The 16,743-nt window shown below is 47.6% G+C and overlaps 1 protein-coding gene across 1 annotated transcript in view; it reads left to right on the forward strand.

Annotated features, from left to right (window-relative positions):
• The first annotated feature begins 1,269 nt into the window (after positions 1–1,269).
• LOC135520510 (cell adhesion molecule 4-like) overlaps positions 1,270–16,743 on the forward strand; it is a 237,282-nt gene continuing 221,808 nt past the window's right edge. The window contains exon 1 of the mRNA XM_064946112.1: positions 1,270–1,566. Coding sequence (XP_064802184.1) covers positions 1,494–1,566 — 73 coding nt within the window. The 5' untranslated portion in view covers positions 1,270–1,493. The remainder of the gene's footprint in view (positions 1,567–16,743) is intronic.

Raw genomic sequence — 16,743 nt, forward strand, 5'->3', positions numbered from 1 at the left:
ACATACCTCGGCGTGGGACAAGTAGAAATCAAAAGACAGAAGGAACGGAAGTGTGGTTGAGCGTGAGAAGTACAGAAGGGTAAATCCGTAGCCTACAAATATGTCAGGCTACCCACGACTACCGGGCAGAATAATGTATACAGATGGACCTATTATGGAGACTGAGACAGGCCACTTTTTATGTAGCAATTTTAGAGGAACGTTCAGGCTTATTTCAATCGAGTAATTTTCAAAGCTGAACATGAGAATGTGCCCTGCTTCAAATATATTATAAATTAACAAACACATGTTAATTATAGGCTCATGTTCCGAGCTGATCTGACATGCTGTGCACTTTACCCATCCAAAGGTGTCGCCAAACACTTACTTTGAAACATATTCATTCACGTATAATAAAATATTCACTGAGGTATATTCAAAAGAAAATACAATTTTCATAATGGGCCCGTTTGGTGCCACGCTCTGACTGGAAAACTCAATTTGGGGTGCAGTGCAACCACAGCATGACGGTAAACTGAGTCTCCGGTGCTTCTTATTCAGCCGTTTGCACCCCCAAGCTCTGTCTAGAACAAGGATTTGAAACCGCTGGAGAGTTTTGTTGGTTTCATTCCATTAGCGCTATTCCAAGCGGTAGTTTGCTCAAATATACCTGTTATTTAGGCTAGTGCTCTCATCTACACTACACTGATGATTTCACTTTACATTTAGAACACAAACAAACACACGTTTTTTGTTTACTCCTAGGCTACTCCAATGTCAAACTAGGTCTAATAAATTCCTTTGCTCGACAATTAGTTATATAGAATCCATGTATATGGCCATGTAGCACATCATTTTAATCTTCAGCCTAGTATGTTTTGAATGTTACAATAACATACTGTGTATATATATATACACACACATATAGGTCTCGCACTTACAGCCAGAAGTTCAAATGGACTGCCTGTTTGATTTTATATATAATATATGTGTAAATGCATCTCATTGAATATCTAACAGTCTTATAATTATAAATGTTGGCTTAAATATGCATGTTTTGTAAATACCTTTTATTTGGTAGGCTATTAATGTTTGTTATCAATCAGGTTTATAGTAGCCTGCCTACCTACATTGATTGATAGTTTGTAGTATGTTTTCTGAACCCACCCTCATCTTGATATTACAATCCTCCACCTGCTCCTTGCTTCTTATTGGTCAGGGAACAGTTCCGAGTCCCGCCCTCTCCCCTTCCTTTAAAATATATTTACATCTTTAAGTAACCAAGAAAAACTGTCCGAACCACAGTCGTTTAGTCACGTCAACGAGAAAAAAAGTGGGCGTATGTGTCTAGTTGTAAGCACTTTTTTTTTGTATGTAAAAAGACCCCCGCGAATGTTGTTTAACAGAACCAGACACACTCCAGGCTTTATTCGCGGGTGAACCTGCGGGTTCACGTCACTTTGATTTCTCTAAGGAAGAGGAATATCAAAAATAGATCAGCGGGACTATCAAAGATGGCATTTACGGCCGTGTGGAACTACTCCGTTCCCTTGTCTGTCATCACTTTGCTATCTCTTGTGGGGACAGGTAAGAACGTTTTCTATTTGGGAATGATATAAAGAATGGGCTATCTGCTCGTAAAGAAAGACATCATACTTTCTGTAGGGACTTGCCCTGACCTTTTGTTGACTATTCAAGTTAAAAGGAGTGCGTGACAACCTGAACGCTAAATATGCACCGCAGGCTTTTTCGTCCTGTAAACGGGATATTTTGTCAGTGGATAGAACTGCGCGCTGCCTGCCTGGGACACTGGTGATTGTGTATGTGTGATTACGCGCCTCGTGTGGTCTGTGAAGCTTTCTAAGCCCGATGTGGTCAGTATCTCGTTGAACACACATCGTTGATGTTTAACCTACACATCGATATATTGATGCTACATGGTAGCATGGTTTATTTTCTGTGTTTGGACAGGTTGTATTATATGCAGACATGCATTGTTACGACCCCATATTGAAAACCAAAAGTAAACATATATTGCCACCATTGTACCTTCTGGCCAGTGTTCTGATATGATATTGAATTGTACATTGCATCGCCATCATACTCCATAACCTATACGTCTTCCACTTCATCATTTGTATCGACAGAACATAGTTGGGATACACATACCGGGGTGTCGCTAGATATACGACGGTGCACGTCATGCGCATAGGCTATATAACCGCACAGTGTGAATATCGATTCAGCCACATGCCTGCTCATGACAAATACCGCAGCAGAGCAGAGAAGCCCACTACTACCACACATTCTCTGTCCAGTCAGTCAGTGCTGACAGCGTCCTCGGCAGAGTCATTGTGATGCCTGGGTTCTGGGAACAGACAGTCGCAGTGTGCTAGCCCAGGACAGACAGTCGCAGGGTGCTAGCCCAGTATCCCTAGTAGCCTCATGTGTTCGTCTGATAGATTACTACTGATTTCCTGACATTCTCCACATCATGTGTTCTGGAAGCTTTGAGTTCTCAACACCTCATCAGCTGGTCTGATATCTATAAGTGTTGTATTGCAGAATGATCAGGCACTCTTAGGCAGTGCTGGAGGCTACTATTGTCCTCTCTCCCTTGTATGCCTGTGTGCCTAGGGATAGTCCCAACCTGTTCCCTTCGGTTCCCGTAGGGACAGCCTATTTCATGCTCACCATCCCATGAGAAGTGCATGTGCTGCACACTAGAGATATGGATTAATGTCATCTCCAAGACAACTTGCTCTTTTTACTGCATGGCTTTGGTTTCGCCATCTGTTTGTATCCGAGAGGAATTGCTTTAGCTCAGCCTGCATCAATGTTTATTAGAATGAGTTACAATTCTCATGATTCTAACACAGGAATTAGAAGTGGGTTGTGTGGATAGTCTTGTTTTATAGGTTCCCATATAGTACCCATTAGCTATTACTAAGTTATTACGCTGTAGTGTAGGCTGATGTCTTTATATTCAGTAATATTGATTATGCTTCTAGCAAGGCAGTGAATGGGTTAAGATCTTGCTTCCATACTGTGTGTATTGTCACAGAGCGGTGCTGTGCCTGCCGATGATGTCTACTGTTGGAGAAACATGAGTCTTTCCTCCGTACCCCTATGTGTGTATTCCACAGCTGCTGCTCTATAGCCAAGACAGGGAGAGAGGGAATGATGTTATATGCATAAGTGTGTTACTGTATGTGCGTGTATCCTTTACTGGAGTAAGAGAGAAAGGTGTTTGTGCTGCTTACTGTGCAGGGTTTTGTCAGAGCTGCAGGCTGCCTTGGCTGGGGCCTGGTTGGTGATCACTGTCATTAATCAAGCCAGTGACAGGGCTGGGGGGGGTGGGGAGTCAGCCGATGGGAGTAAGGAATCATGACGTAACGTGGTCGAGTTTATGGGGAGCTGGAATGGGGTAGGGAGATGGAGGAGAGCGATAGAAAGAGGGGGTTGGGGGAAAGGAGGAGAGGCAGAGCTGCAGTGAGGAGATGGAGGAGAGGCAGAGCTGCAGTGAGGAGATGGAGGAGAGGCAGAGCTGCAGTGAGGAGATGGAGGAGAGGCAGAGCTGCAGTGAGGAGATGGAGGAGAGGCAGAGCTGCAGTGAGGAGATGGAGGAGAGGCAGAGCTGCAGTGAGGAGATGGAGGAGAGGCAGAGCTGCAGTGAGGAGATGGAGGAGAGGCAGAGCTGCAATGAGGAGATGGAGGAGAGGCAGAGCTGCAGTGAGGAGATGGAGGAGAGGCAGAGCTGCAATGAGGAGATGGAGGAGAGGCAGAGCTGCAGTGAGGAGATGGAGGAGAGGCAGAGCTGCAGTGAGGAGATGGAGGAGAGGCAGAGCTGCAATGAGGAGATGGAGGAGAGGCAGAGCTGCAGTGAGGAGATGGAGGAGAGGCAGAGCTGCAATGAGGAGATGGAGGAGAGGCAGAGCTGCAGTGAGGAGATGGAGGAGAGGCAGAGCTGCAGTGAGGAGATGGAGGAGAGGCAGAGCTGCAGTGAGGAGATGGAGGAGAGGCAGAGCTGCAGTGAGGAGATGGAGGAGAGGCAGAGCTGCAATGAGGAGATGGAGGAGAGGCAGAGCTGCAGTGAGGAGATGGAGGAGAGGCAGAGCTGCAGTGAGGAGATGGAGGAGAGGCAGAGCTGCAGTGAGGAGATGGAGGAGAGGCAGAGCTGCAATGAGGAGATGGAGGAGAGGCAGAGCTGCAATGAGGAGATGGAGGAGAGGCAGAGCTGCAATGAGGAGATGGAGGAGAGGCAGAGCTGCAGTGAGGAGATGGAGCTGGAGTGATTGCTGGTTTTCAACACCACTTCATCATGCAAATCAGGATGGAAATCAGGAAAACTAATTTAGAGGGGAGGAGGAGGAGGGAGACGAGGGGAAGGGAGAAAAAGAGAGGCCCTCTGACAATGGCAGAGAGAGAGATGGATGGATGGAGAGACAAGAGTGATGTAAAGACAGGGAGGCAGCCAGAGATGGCTTCCTAAGAGGAAGAGAAAGAGAGGGACAGAAAGCGATGGGGAGTATAGGGGGGGGAGAGAGAAAAAAAAGCAAAGCAGAGGCAAGGAGGACTTCACAGCGCGTGTCTGCTGGGCAAGCCTGAGGGACACGCACACACTGAGAGCTCTGTATCTGGGTTCTGGTGTGTGTGTGTGTGTGTGTGTGTGTGTGTGTGTGTGTGTGTGTGTGTGTGTTTGTGTGTATGTGTGGGTGTGGGTGATCCACTACAGCTGCAGGCCAAACTGCCAGAGCAAATCAAATCACATTTTATTTCTCACAGTTACAGTGAAATGCTTACTTACCAACCCTTAACCAACAATGCAGTTTTAAGAAAAATACCTACAAAAATAAGAAATAAAAGTTACAAATAATTAAGGAGCAGCAGTAAAAAGATCAATAGCTTGGCTATATGCAGGGGGTACCGGTACAGAGTCAATGTGCGGGGGCTCTGGTTAGTCCAGGTAATTGAGATAATATATACAGTTGAAGTCGGAAGTTTACAAACACCTTATCCAAATACATTTCAACTCAGTTTTTCCCAACTCCTGACATTTAATCCCAGTAAATATTTCCTATCATAGGTCAGTTAGGATCACCACTTTATTTTAAGAATGTGAAATGTCAGAATTATAGTAGACAATGATTTGCTCGCACACGCTTTTTCAGTTCTGCCCACACATTTTCTATAGGATTGAGGTCAGGGCTTTGTGATGGCCACTTCAATACCTTGACTTTGTTGTCCTTAAACCATTTTGCCACAACTTTGGAAGTATGCTTGAGGTCATTGTCCATTTGGAAGACCCATTTGTGACCAAGCTTTAACTTCCCGACTGATGTCTTGAGATGTTGCTTCAGTATATACCATATAATTCTCCTTATGAAACCATCTATTTTGTGAAGTGCACCAGCCCCTCCAGCATTAAAACACCCCCACAACATGATGCTGCCACCCTCGTGCTTCACGGTTGGGATGGTGTTCTTCGGGTTTGCAAGCCCCCCCCCCCTTTTCCTCCAAACATAACGATGGTCATTATGGCCAAACAGTTCTATTTTTGTTTCTTCAGACCAGAGGACATTTCTCCAAAAGTACAATCTTTGTCCCCATGTGCAGATGCAAACCGTAGTCTGACTTTTTTATGATGGTTTTGGAGCAGTGGCTTCTTCCTCGCTGAGCGGCCTTTCAGCTTATGTCGATATAGGACTCATTTTACTGTGGATATAGATATTTTTGTACCTGTTTCCTCCAGCATCTTCACAAGGTCCTTTGCTGTTGTTCTGGGATTGATTTTCACTTTTCGCACCAAAGTACGTTCATCTCTAGGAGACAGAACATGTCTCCTTCCTGAGTGGTATGACGGCTGCATGGTCCTATGGTGTTTATACTTGCGTACTATTGTTTGTACAGATTAATGTGGTACCTTCAGGCATTTGGAAATTGCTCCCAAGGACGAACCAGACTTGTGGAGGTTTACCATTTTTCTTCTGAGGTCTTGACTGATTTATTTTGCTTTTTCCATGATGTCAAGCAAAGAGGCACTGAGTTTGAAGGTAAGCCTTGAAATACATCCACAGGTACACCTCCAATTGACTCAAATTATGTCAATTAGCCTATCAGAATCTTCTAAAGCCATGACATAATTTTCTGGAATTTTCCAAGCTGTTTAAAGGCACAGTCAACTTAGTGTGTGTAAACTTCTGACCCACTGGAGTTGTGATACAGTGAATTATAGGTGAAATAATCTGTCTGTAAACAATTGTTGGAAAAATGACTTGTCATGCACAAAGTAGATGTCCTAACCAACTTGCCAAAACTATAGTTTGTTAACAAGAAATTTGTGGAATGGTTGAAAAACAAGTTTTAATGACTCCAACCTAAGTGTATGTAAACTTCCGACTTCAAATGTACATGTAGGTAGAGTTATTCAAGTGACTTATGCATAGATCATAACAGAGAGTGGCAGCAGTGTGTGTGTGGGGGGGGAATTGCTAATAGTCCAGGTAGCCATTTAATTTGATGTTCAGTAGTCTTATGGCTTGGGGTTAGAAGCTGTGAAGAAGCCATTTTGACCTGGACTTAGCCGCTTGCCGTGCGGTAGCAGAGAGAACAGTATATGACTCGGGTGGCTGGAGTCTTCCTCTGACACCGCCTGGTACAGAGGTCCTGGAAGGCAGGAAGCCCCAGTGATGTACTGGGCCGTACGCACTACCTTCTGTAGTGCCTTGCAGTCGGAGGCCGAGCAGTTGCCATACTGCAGAGCTCCTAATACTGCGAATTCCACATCTGGTGCTACCAGCACCACTACCACCACACTGCACCCCAGCCAGTCTGTTGTTACTGCTGCTCCTATCACCTCTGGGCATTTAATCACCTCCATTTGTTTATGTGACTGCGTGCAATGAGAGCCTTCCGTTTGAGACCCTTGTCATCATGCATCTGGGCCATGGCTCTGCTAAAGGCACTGGCGGTTGACAAAACGGCAGCAATTGGATGGACTTGGGGGGAGAAGATTTGAATACCAATTATTGTCGGTGTGCACACGTACACATCCACATGCGCCGAGTATAAATCAATGTCGGTGTGAGTCACCGTCTTATTCTGCCTTAAACACACTAACATATAGGGAAGCAGGCATGTACACACACACACACACACACACACACACACACACTGGGACTTCAGAGGACAGCCCACACAGTTTGATCAGGTTACTGTCTAATGCAAGAAGATGAGTGATTACGCAAGACTCTCTGTCAGCCTGAGTCATTTTTTAATGCTTGTCAGACATAGTTTGCATCATGTCAGAGTAGGATTCACTTGTGCTTTCTTCTAGATGACGCCGGAATCACTAGTTCAGCTCACCACTTTGTTCTTTCATGTGTCGAAGAAGTCTTCAGCGTAAGCCAAGATTTTATCCTTTGAGGATAATTCTACTCCAAATAAAATAAAGTTGTTGACAATTGAATTAAAATAGTGGGGCGTCCTCCCCTTCTCGCATGCGTGCCACAATAAAGATCTTGAGTGATGCCAATGTTGGAATATCTTTTTAGTACATCCTTATTTCATGATTCCTCGCTAGTGGGACTACATGATGGGAAAATCAAACGTTATCATACGGTGCTGGCGTGCCCGTCAAGTTAACATGATGGGGGCGATACTCAGGTTTGTTTGTATTCAGCCTGGCACGGCAGTATCACAGCAGTTTGATCAGCTGATTTAGTTTAAAGGCTATCTGCTGTCAAAACAGAAGCTCTGTCTTCTGCACTACGGAACACTGAAGGGATCAAGTCATAAACAAATTTGAGTGTGTCGCTTTTCACAAAGTCACAACGGTGAACGAGAGAGAGCGAGAGAGCGTGAGTTACGGAGCGTAATGTGGGCGAGTTTTATTCTTCCTTCCTTCGGTTTTATGCTTCCATTACTCATGGATTGAAGATTTTCTAGCTGACTGTTTAGTGCAGGTGATGCATTTTACTGCAATGATTCTCTCATTTCCAACTAGCCCACCGTCTCATCCATAACAATGGAACTATGGAAATATGGGCAATATCTCAGGTCTTAAGTATATTCCTCTTAGTCTTTTCTCTCTTCCTCTACTCACTGATCTGAAAACACAGGATATATGAAAGCAACATGGTAGAAGCCCATCAGGAATGTCTAGCCCATCAATGTCAGTCAGACTGCAGAGGGAGGGAAGGAGAGGAAGAGAGGAAGCCACTTTGAGAGTATTGAGATGACTTGGCCTCTATCAGACTTGGCCGTCAGTCACATGCCATAGTTCACTTCCTGTTTACTACTTACAGTAGCTGATCTGTCCTCAGTGAGAAGTTGACATGATATGAATATATTGTGGACACTGGCATCAGAAATGCAGAAGGCAAAAACATGTTGATGATTTTAGTCAGATATCTCATTTATTTGTTTATTTTTAAGTCCAATAAATAAATCAAAATCAGGAAAAAATATATATTGACTTGATTGTTTAAAGTGGAAGTTAATTTAGAATAATTGACCTCTCCTCAGAGAGTGCTAAACATGCCAATAATAATGGTGATTTAGCTAAGCTGTCATTATGACATGTCTATGTCTGAGGAATTGGCTTTCCACCAACTTCTCTGGGAAGATGTTATGGTGAAGAGGAGATGGCAAGGACATCCTTATTTTCTGGCTCTCTCAGCCTGTCAATCAATCTGTTGTTTAATCTCCCGCCGAGTGCCTGCTCCTCTCAGCTCCTTGGTCAGTAAACTGCGACAGCCTTTTCTCATGTCTCTCTGTAAGTTCTGACCTTCTGTCTCTTGTGCCGGGGCTCTTTATGTTCCTTACCTCTGTCTATCTGTTTGTTTTGCTGTTGAGACTGTGAAATCAGAGCATCGATTCCCACTTCACCATCGCTTGGCACACGGTGTAGTATCGGTGCTACTGCTGTGTGTTCTTTGTGCGTCACACTCTTATGTGAAAGACCTCGGAATTGAATTCAACAATAGCAAGAAACAGGGACAATGAGAGACCTAGGGAGAGGGAGTGGGAAAGAGAGCGAGAGAGAGGAAGAGAGCGAAACAGGATATAGATCTTGAAGAAGGGGAAGTCACAAAGGTTAACATTCCTTCCTACTGAGGACACTGTTGCCATGACTCTGGGTAAACACCGCCCCCCTCCCCTTCGCCCCCCGCACTTGTTTAACACCCTGTTCCACCCTGCTGACACCTGTCTCCGTGACTCCTGGATGGCCTGGCACTAACACGGCGGGATGGAGGGCCCCTGGTAACACTGTAACCACAGGGATTATACCCACTCAGACGGCGTTAGAGGCCTTGCCAGCCTTGATTGGATGATAGGAGCTGATTGAACTGAAAGGCCACCCGTCTCAAATTGGAGTGTTGAAACCTGGATGCTGCTTGAGCAACTGAGCTAATACATGCCTCCCATTGTTTGATGAGGATGAAGAGAGAAGCAGACAGAAGCACTCCCACACAGACACACACACACACGCACACACTTCAAATCACATGCGATGAGTGGCTAACCATCTTACATGGGAGTGTAAGGCACAACAGTGTAATGGGGAAAATACTGTCTCCCATTGTTAGCTCATGATGAGTAGAGTCTTGAGTACAGATTCTGAATGGGCTATATGAGGGGTTCCTCCAGGGTCAGGGGGATGAGAGACACAGAGATTAGCCCAGGTGAGGCTTCCTCAGCAGGGCATGACACGCAGACCAGTCCCCCTGGAGTCTGGCTCTGTTGGAGGCGTTTTTAGCTGAGCAGAGAGGGTGATTGGAGAAGAGAGGATAGAGAGGAGAAAGAGGAGGGTGTATATTGCTGCTTGCTGGGCCTGGGAAAGAGGGAAGCTGGGAAAGAGGGAAGCTGGGAAAGGAGGGAAGGAGCCCTGAGCGTACGTCACAGACCAGTGGAGCGGGCCGGCTGAGAGTCGGGGTGAGAGACGGAGAGAGAGACGGGGTGAGAGACGGAGAGAGAGACGGCGAGAGAGACGGGGAGAGAGACGGAGAGAGAGACGGAGAGAGAGACGGAGAGAGAGACGGGGTGAGAGACGGGGTGAGAGACGGAGAGAGAGACGGGGTGAGAGACGGAGAGAGAGACGGAGAGAGAGACGGGGAGAGAGACGGAGAGAGAGACGGGGAGAGAGACGGGGTGAGAGACGGGGTGAGAGACGGAGAGAGACGGAGAGAGAGACGGAGAGAGAGACGGAGAGAGAGACGGGGAGAGAGACGGAGAGAGAGGGGGAGAGAGACGGGGAGAGAGACGGAGAGAGAGACGGGGAGAGAGACGGAGAGAGAGACGGAGAGAGAGACGGAGAGAGAGACGGAGAGAGAGACGGGGAGAGAGACGGGGAGAGAGACGGAGAGAGAGACGGGGTGAGAGACGGGGTGAGAGACGGAGAGAGAGACGGGGTGAGAGACGGAGAGAGAGACGGAGAGAGAGACGGAGAGAGAGACGGGGAGAGAGACGGAGAGAGAGACGGAGAGAGAGACTGAGAGAGAGACGGAGAGAGAGACGGAGAGAGAGACGGGGAGAGAGACGGGGAGAGAGACGGGGTGAGAGACGGGGTGAGAGACGGAGAGAGAGACGGAGAGAGAGACGGGGAGAGAGACGGGGAGAGAGACGGAGAGAGAGACGGAGAGAGAGACGGAGAGAGAGACGGAGAGAGAGACTGAGAGAGAGACGGGGAGAGAGACGGGGAGAGAGACGGGGAGAGAGACGGAGAGAGAGACGGAGAGAGAGACGGAGAGAGAGACGGGGTGAGAGACGGGGTGAGAGACGGAGAGAGACGGGGTGAGAGACGGAGAGAGAGACGGAGAGAGAGACGGAGAGAGAGACGGGGAGAGAGACGGAGAGAGAGACGGAGAGAGAGACGGAGAGAGAGACTGAGAGAGAGACGGGGAGAGAGACGGGGAGAGAGACGGGGTGAGAGACGGAGAGAGAGACGGAGAGAGAGACGGGGAGAGAGACGGGGAGAGAGACGGGGAGAGAGACGGAGAGAGAGACGGGGAGAGAGACGGGGAGAGAGACGGGGTGAGAGACGGGGTGAGAGACGGAGAGAGAGACGGGGTGAGAGACGGAGAGAGAGACGGAGAGAGAGACGGAGAGAGAGACGGAGTGAGATTCGGGGTGAGAGACGGAGAGAGAGACGGAGAGAGAGACGGGGTGAGAGACGGAGAGAGAGACGGAGAGAGAGACGGAGAGAGAGACGGAGTGAGATTCGGGGTGAGAGACAGAGAGAGACGGGGTGAGAGACGGAGAGAGAGACGGAGAGAGAGACGGGGTGAGAGTCGGGGTGAGAGTCGGGGTGAGAGACGGGGAGAGAGACGGAGAGAGAGACGGAGAGAGAGACGGAGAGAGAGACGGGGTGAGAGACGGAGAGAGAGACGGGGTGAGAGACGGAGAGAGAGACGGAGAGAGAGACGGGGTGAGAGACGGAGAGAGAGACGGAGAGAGAGACGGAGAGAGAGACGGAGAGAGGAGTCCAACAAATGAGTGAATGATTGCAGGATTTGGAGTTGAAGATGGAAGGGTGGAGAACGATAAGGGAGATGAATCTGTCTGTGCAGAGCCTTTTTATTTTACCTTTATTTTACTAGGCAAGTCGGTTAAGAACAAATCCTTATTTACAATGACAGCCTACCAAAAGGCAAAAAAGCCTCCTGTTGGGATTGAAAATAAATAAAATAAAAACATAGGACAAAACACACATCACCACAAGAGAGACCTAAGACGACAACATAGCATGGCAGCAACACATGACAACATAGCATGGCAGCAACACATGACAACATAGCATGGCAGCAACACATGACAACATAGCATGGCAGCAACACATGACAACATAGCATGGCAGCAACACATGACAACATAGCATGGCAGCAACACATGACAACATAGCATGGCAGCAACACATGACAACATAGCATGGCAGCAACACATGACAACATAGCATGGCAGCAACACATGACAACATAGCATGGCAGCAACTCATGACAACATAGCATGGCAGCAACATGGTAGCAGCACAAAACAGGGTATAAAAATTATTGGGCACAGACAGCAGCACAAAGGGCAAGAAGGTAGAGACGCAAAGCAGCCACAACTGTCAGTAAGAGTGTCCATAATTGAGTCTTTGAATGAAGAGATGGAGATAAAACTGTCCAGTTTGAGCGTTTGTTGCAGCTCGTTCCAGTTGCTAGCTGCAGCGAACTGAGAAGAGGAGTGACCCAGGGATGCGTGTGCTTTGGGGACCTTTAACAGAATGTGATGAGCAAATCTGATGTCCAAATGGTAAAGAACATCTAGCCGCTAGAAAGCTGGAGGAAGAGGAGAAGAAAGAGGGGGAGAAGAAATTCAAGGGAGAGATTAAGAACAGAGGTGTGACCACAGACAATGTACAGAGATCCAAGGCGGCAGAGTGGAAAGAGGAGTGGGAGAGAGACACGATGGCCATGTAGAGAGGAGTGGGTGCTGTGTAGGTGAACACAACAGACTACGCAGAGAAGAGGTCATGATCGATAAGCTCATTCTATACACACACACACACACACACACACACACACACACACACACACACACACACACACACACACACACACACACACACACACACACACACACACACACACACACACACACACACACACAATGACATACACTGTCTGTCATTCTCTCAGGTCGCTATGCTCCCACTAACATAGTGTGTAGAACAGCACAGTAGTACTCAGCTTTCAGTATTAACCCCCCCACCCCCCTCTTCAAATTACTGAGATTTCCTTTTGAAATGACCTTCTCAGAAACCCCCCTGAACCCCCTCCGTAACACACACAGACACACACACAGCCATTCAGCAGCTTGCCATTTACCAGGAATTCTCATTTTTAATAATGGGACATCTTGATGAGCCCTGGAAATGTCCAGTCTTTCTCTCTCTCTTAAAGAGCGACTGCCTTTCAAAGATATTTGTTGCTTTTTAAAACGGCCTATTTGTCCCTGATATGAATCAGAAACAGTTATTCTAATGTCAAAAATGACTACAAAGTGTAAATAGGATAATTTTGGTCATAATGGCGTCTCGTCTAAAACAGAGCATTGGTACGTCACAACATGTAAATGAAGGTTGGGTTTTGGTTTGACAATGTCTGTTTTCTCACTGACATGGGGTGGACAGCTGTGGTGATCGCTCTTTATCCAATAGCAGAGACAGTGAGACAGACCTGCCCAGCAGCTCTGACTTTGTTTACATAAGACAACCCGTCTCACATTTTTTTACTTGAGAAATACTGCACCAAATGCCTTAGTTAGATGTAAAACTGCGCAACTGAAACATCCTCTGAAAAAACATAACAATTAAGATCTCTTGCATCCTCTTAGATTCATTCTGGGGATTTTTAGGGAAGTGAAATAGGCTTCTGTGTCTACAGTGTCTCATGGGGGACAAACATCATTAACCAAAAGCGGAATCGGACAGGAAACAACTCCAAGACTGAAATCTCATTTTTCTAATGAGCAACAGAAACACACGTGCCAATCGGCGTGTTCAGTCATTCTTGAAGTGAAATCAGACTAAGGTTTTTAGATCAACACAACACGTTTGAAAAGGTCGGCGATGAGGTCACCATCTTAGAATGTCTCCCAATGCCCCCGTCTCAGTGCAGACTCATATCTACTGTGAATATGCCTGTTGGCTGCGGTTGTTTTTTGTCTTGAAGGAAGGAGTTTTTTAGGACTTGGATGAAACTGTCATGGCTGGCTGAAGGACTGGACCAAAGTGGAACATGGTAGCGTACATTTTCTATTTATTCAAAAATGCCGCCGACAAAACGAAGAACAAAAACCATGTGCCCTGAACAAAGACAAAGTTAACTTCCCACAAAACAGGTGGGGGGAAAAGGGTACCTAAGTATGGTTCTCAATCAGAGACAATGATAGACAGCTGCCTCTGATTGAGAACCACACCCGGCCAAACACATAGAAATAGAAAATCATAGAACATAGAACATAGACTGCCCACCCAAATCACACCCTGACCAAACCAAAATAGAGACATAAAATGCTCTCTACGGTCAGTGCGTGACAGAAACATTGATTTTCCAGACTGATTATGTTCCTTGTTCAGGCCAGCTGATTACGATAATGGCGATAAGGAGTTGTTGAGCAATATGGTTCTGGAGGGAGGCCAGATAATTGTTGACTAGTGCTGAGCCGATTAATTGAATTGTCAGTTTTTATTTTTATTTTTTATTAACAGCTATTTGATAATAAAGTCATCAAATAAAACAAATGTAATATACACAACCACAGAAATATTTTAGTAAAGTAATGTGAATAAATTATGCTTAGTAAGTGATAATCATGGGACGTGTATTAATTGTTAGATCCTGTGTTATAGCAATCAACCCAAATAATCAAAACCGAAATCGAAAACCGTTATATTTTTTAAATAATTGAACCGAAACCAAACTGACCTCAAAAAGCACTAATTGCTCAGTACTATTGTTGACACACACCACTGGAATCTCTCTACAGTAACATTGCTCTTAATCGCAGGAATCACACCCAACTCTCTCTCTCAGCCTGAGACAACAGCTTTAGTGTCAGGAGTGAGCTTTGTTCTGCTTCATTAGTAAACCGTAAACCACCATTAATGAATTACCAGGACATGAAAACAATCCTCAAAGGTTCGCCACACATAAAGACCCCCAAGCGTTCCAGAAGAAAGAGGGGAGAGGGGCCGGAGAGGGAGAGACTCCAGTGAGGTGCTAAATGTTGCTGTGGGGAGATTTACAGAGATGATTTGCAGGGCTTTTTACAGATTCATAAGATCATAAATTCATGCAGTCCTTTCGATGAGAAACAAAGCGGTGCGGGCCACCTGTGCAGAGGGAAGAAAGGATCTCTGGCTCTGGCTCACAGTGGAACTCTCCTTTTTTAAAGGGAGAGATTGTTAGTCTCTGAGATGTGTGGCCGGAGCTAAGAAAACAGCCAAGTACCAGCGACCTTGAAGATGGGTTGGTGCTTGTTGAGTTTATAGCTCTGTCTCTAAGAGGTCGTTTTGTCAGGATGGTTAGAAGGTGATAAGCAGGTAGAGCTGCATTCACCTCATTTCAGTGAGTGTGATGTGCTGTTCTCTGGGCTCTCTGTAGTTTACAGCGGTGCATGGAGTGATAGATGTACCGCTGCCTGGCTCTGTGGCTGGATGCAGCCTCTCGGAGACGGTCCAGATGCTGATATCTCCATGTTCATCTGAGAGGGTATAATGTTATCAGAGGCTGCAGGTGGGCCTATCCCTGGTCTCTCTCTCTCTGTCTGGCAGAACAGGACAGGACACTCACACAGCCTAACAGACAGGCCTGGGCCCTCTCCTCTCCCAAGCCTCTCTCTCTGTCTGGCAGAACAGGACAGGACACTCACACAGCCTAACAGACAGGCCTGGGCCCTCTCCTCTCCCAAGCCTCTCTCTCTGTCTGGCAGAACAGGACAGGACACTCACACAGCCTAACAGACAGGCCTGGGCCCTCTCCTCTCCCAAGCCTCTCTCTGTCTGGCAGAACAGGACAGGACACTCACACAGCCTAACAGACAGGCCTGGGCCCTCTCCTCTCCCTAGCCTCTCTCTCTGTTTGGCAGAACAGGACAGGACACTCACACAGCCTAACAGACAGGCCTGGGCCCTCTCCTCTCCCTAGCCTCTCTCTGTTTGGCAGAACAGGACAGGACACTCACACAGCCTAACAGACAGGCCTGGGCCCTCTCCTCTCCCTAGCCTCTCTCTCTGTTTGGCAGAACAGGACAGGACACTCACACAGCCCAACAGACAGGCCTGGGCCCTCTCCTCTCCCTAGCCTCTCTCTCTGTTTGGCAGAACAGGACAGGACACTCACACAGCCTAACAGACAGGCCTGGGCCCTCTCCTCTCCCTAGCCTCTCTCTCTGTTTGGCAGAACAGGACAGGACACTCACACAGCCCAACAGACAGGCCTGGGCCCTCTCCTCTCCCTAGCCTCTCTCTGTCTGGCAGAACAGGACAGGACACTCACACAGCCCAACAGACAGGCCTGGGCCCTCTCCTCTCCCTAGCCTCTCTCTCTGTCTGGCAGAACAGGACAGGACACTCACACAGCCTAACAGCCAGGCCTGGGCCCTCTCCTCTCCCTAGCCTCTCTCTCTGTCTGGCAGAACAGGACAGGACACTCACACAGCCTAACAGCCAGGCCTGGGCCCTCTCCTCTCCCTAGCCTCTCTCTCTGTCTGGCAGAACAGGACAGGACACTCACACAGCCTAACAGCCAGGCCTGGGCCCTCTCCTCTCCCTAGCCTCTCTCTCTGTCTGGCAGAACAGGACAGGACACTCACACAGCCTAACAGACAGGCCTGGGCCCTCTCCTCTCCCTAGCCTCTCTCTCTGTCTGGCAGAACAGGACAGGACACTCACACAGCCTAACAGCCAGGCCTGGGCCCTCTCCTCTCCCTAGCCTCTCTCTCTGTCTGGCAGAACAGGACAGGACACTCACACAGCCTAACAGACAGGCCTGGGCCCTCTCCTCTCCCTAGCCTCTCTCTCTGTCTGGCAGAACAGGACAGGACACTCACACAGCCTAACAGCCAGGCCTGGGCCCTCTCCTCTCCCCTAGCCTCTCTCTCTGTCTGGCAGAACAGGACAGGACACTCACACAGCCTAACAGCCAGGCCTGGGCCCTCTCCTCTCCCTAGCCTCTCTCTCTGTCTGGCAGAACAGGACAGGACACTCACACAGCCTAA

Source organism: Oncorhynchus masou, chromosome 29 (assembly GCF_036934945.1).
Source record: "Oncorhynchus masou masou isolate Uvic2021 chromosome 29, UVic_Omas_1.1, whole genome shotgun sequence".
NCBI classification, from domain to species: Eukaryota; Metazoa; Chordata; class Actinopteri; order Salmoniformes; family Salmonidae; genus Oncorhynchus; species Oncorhynchus masou.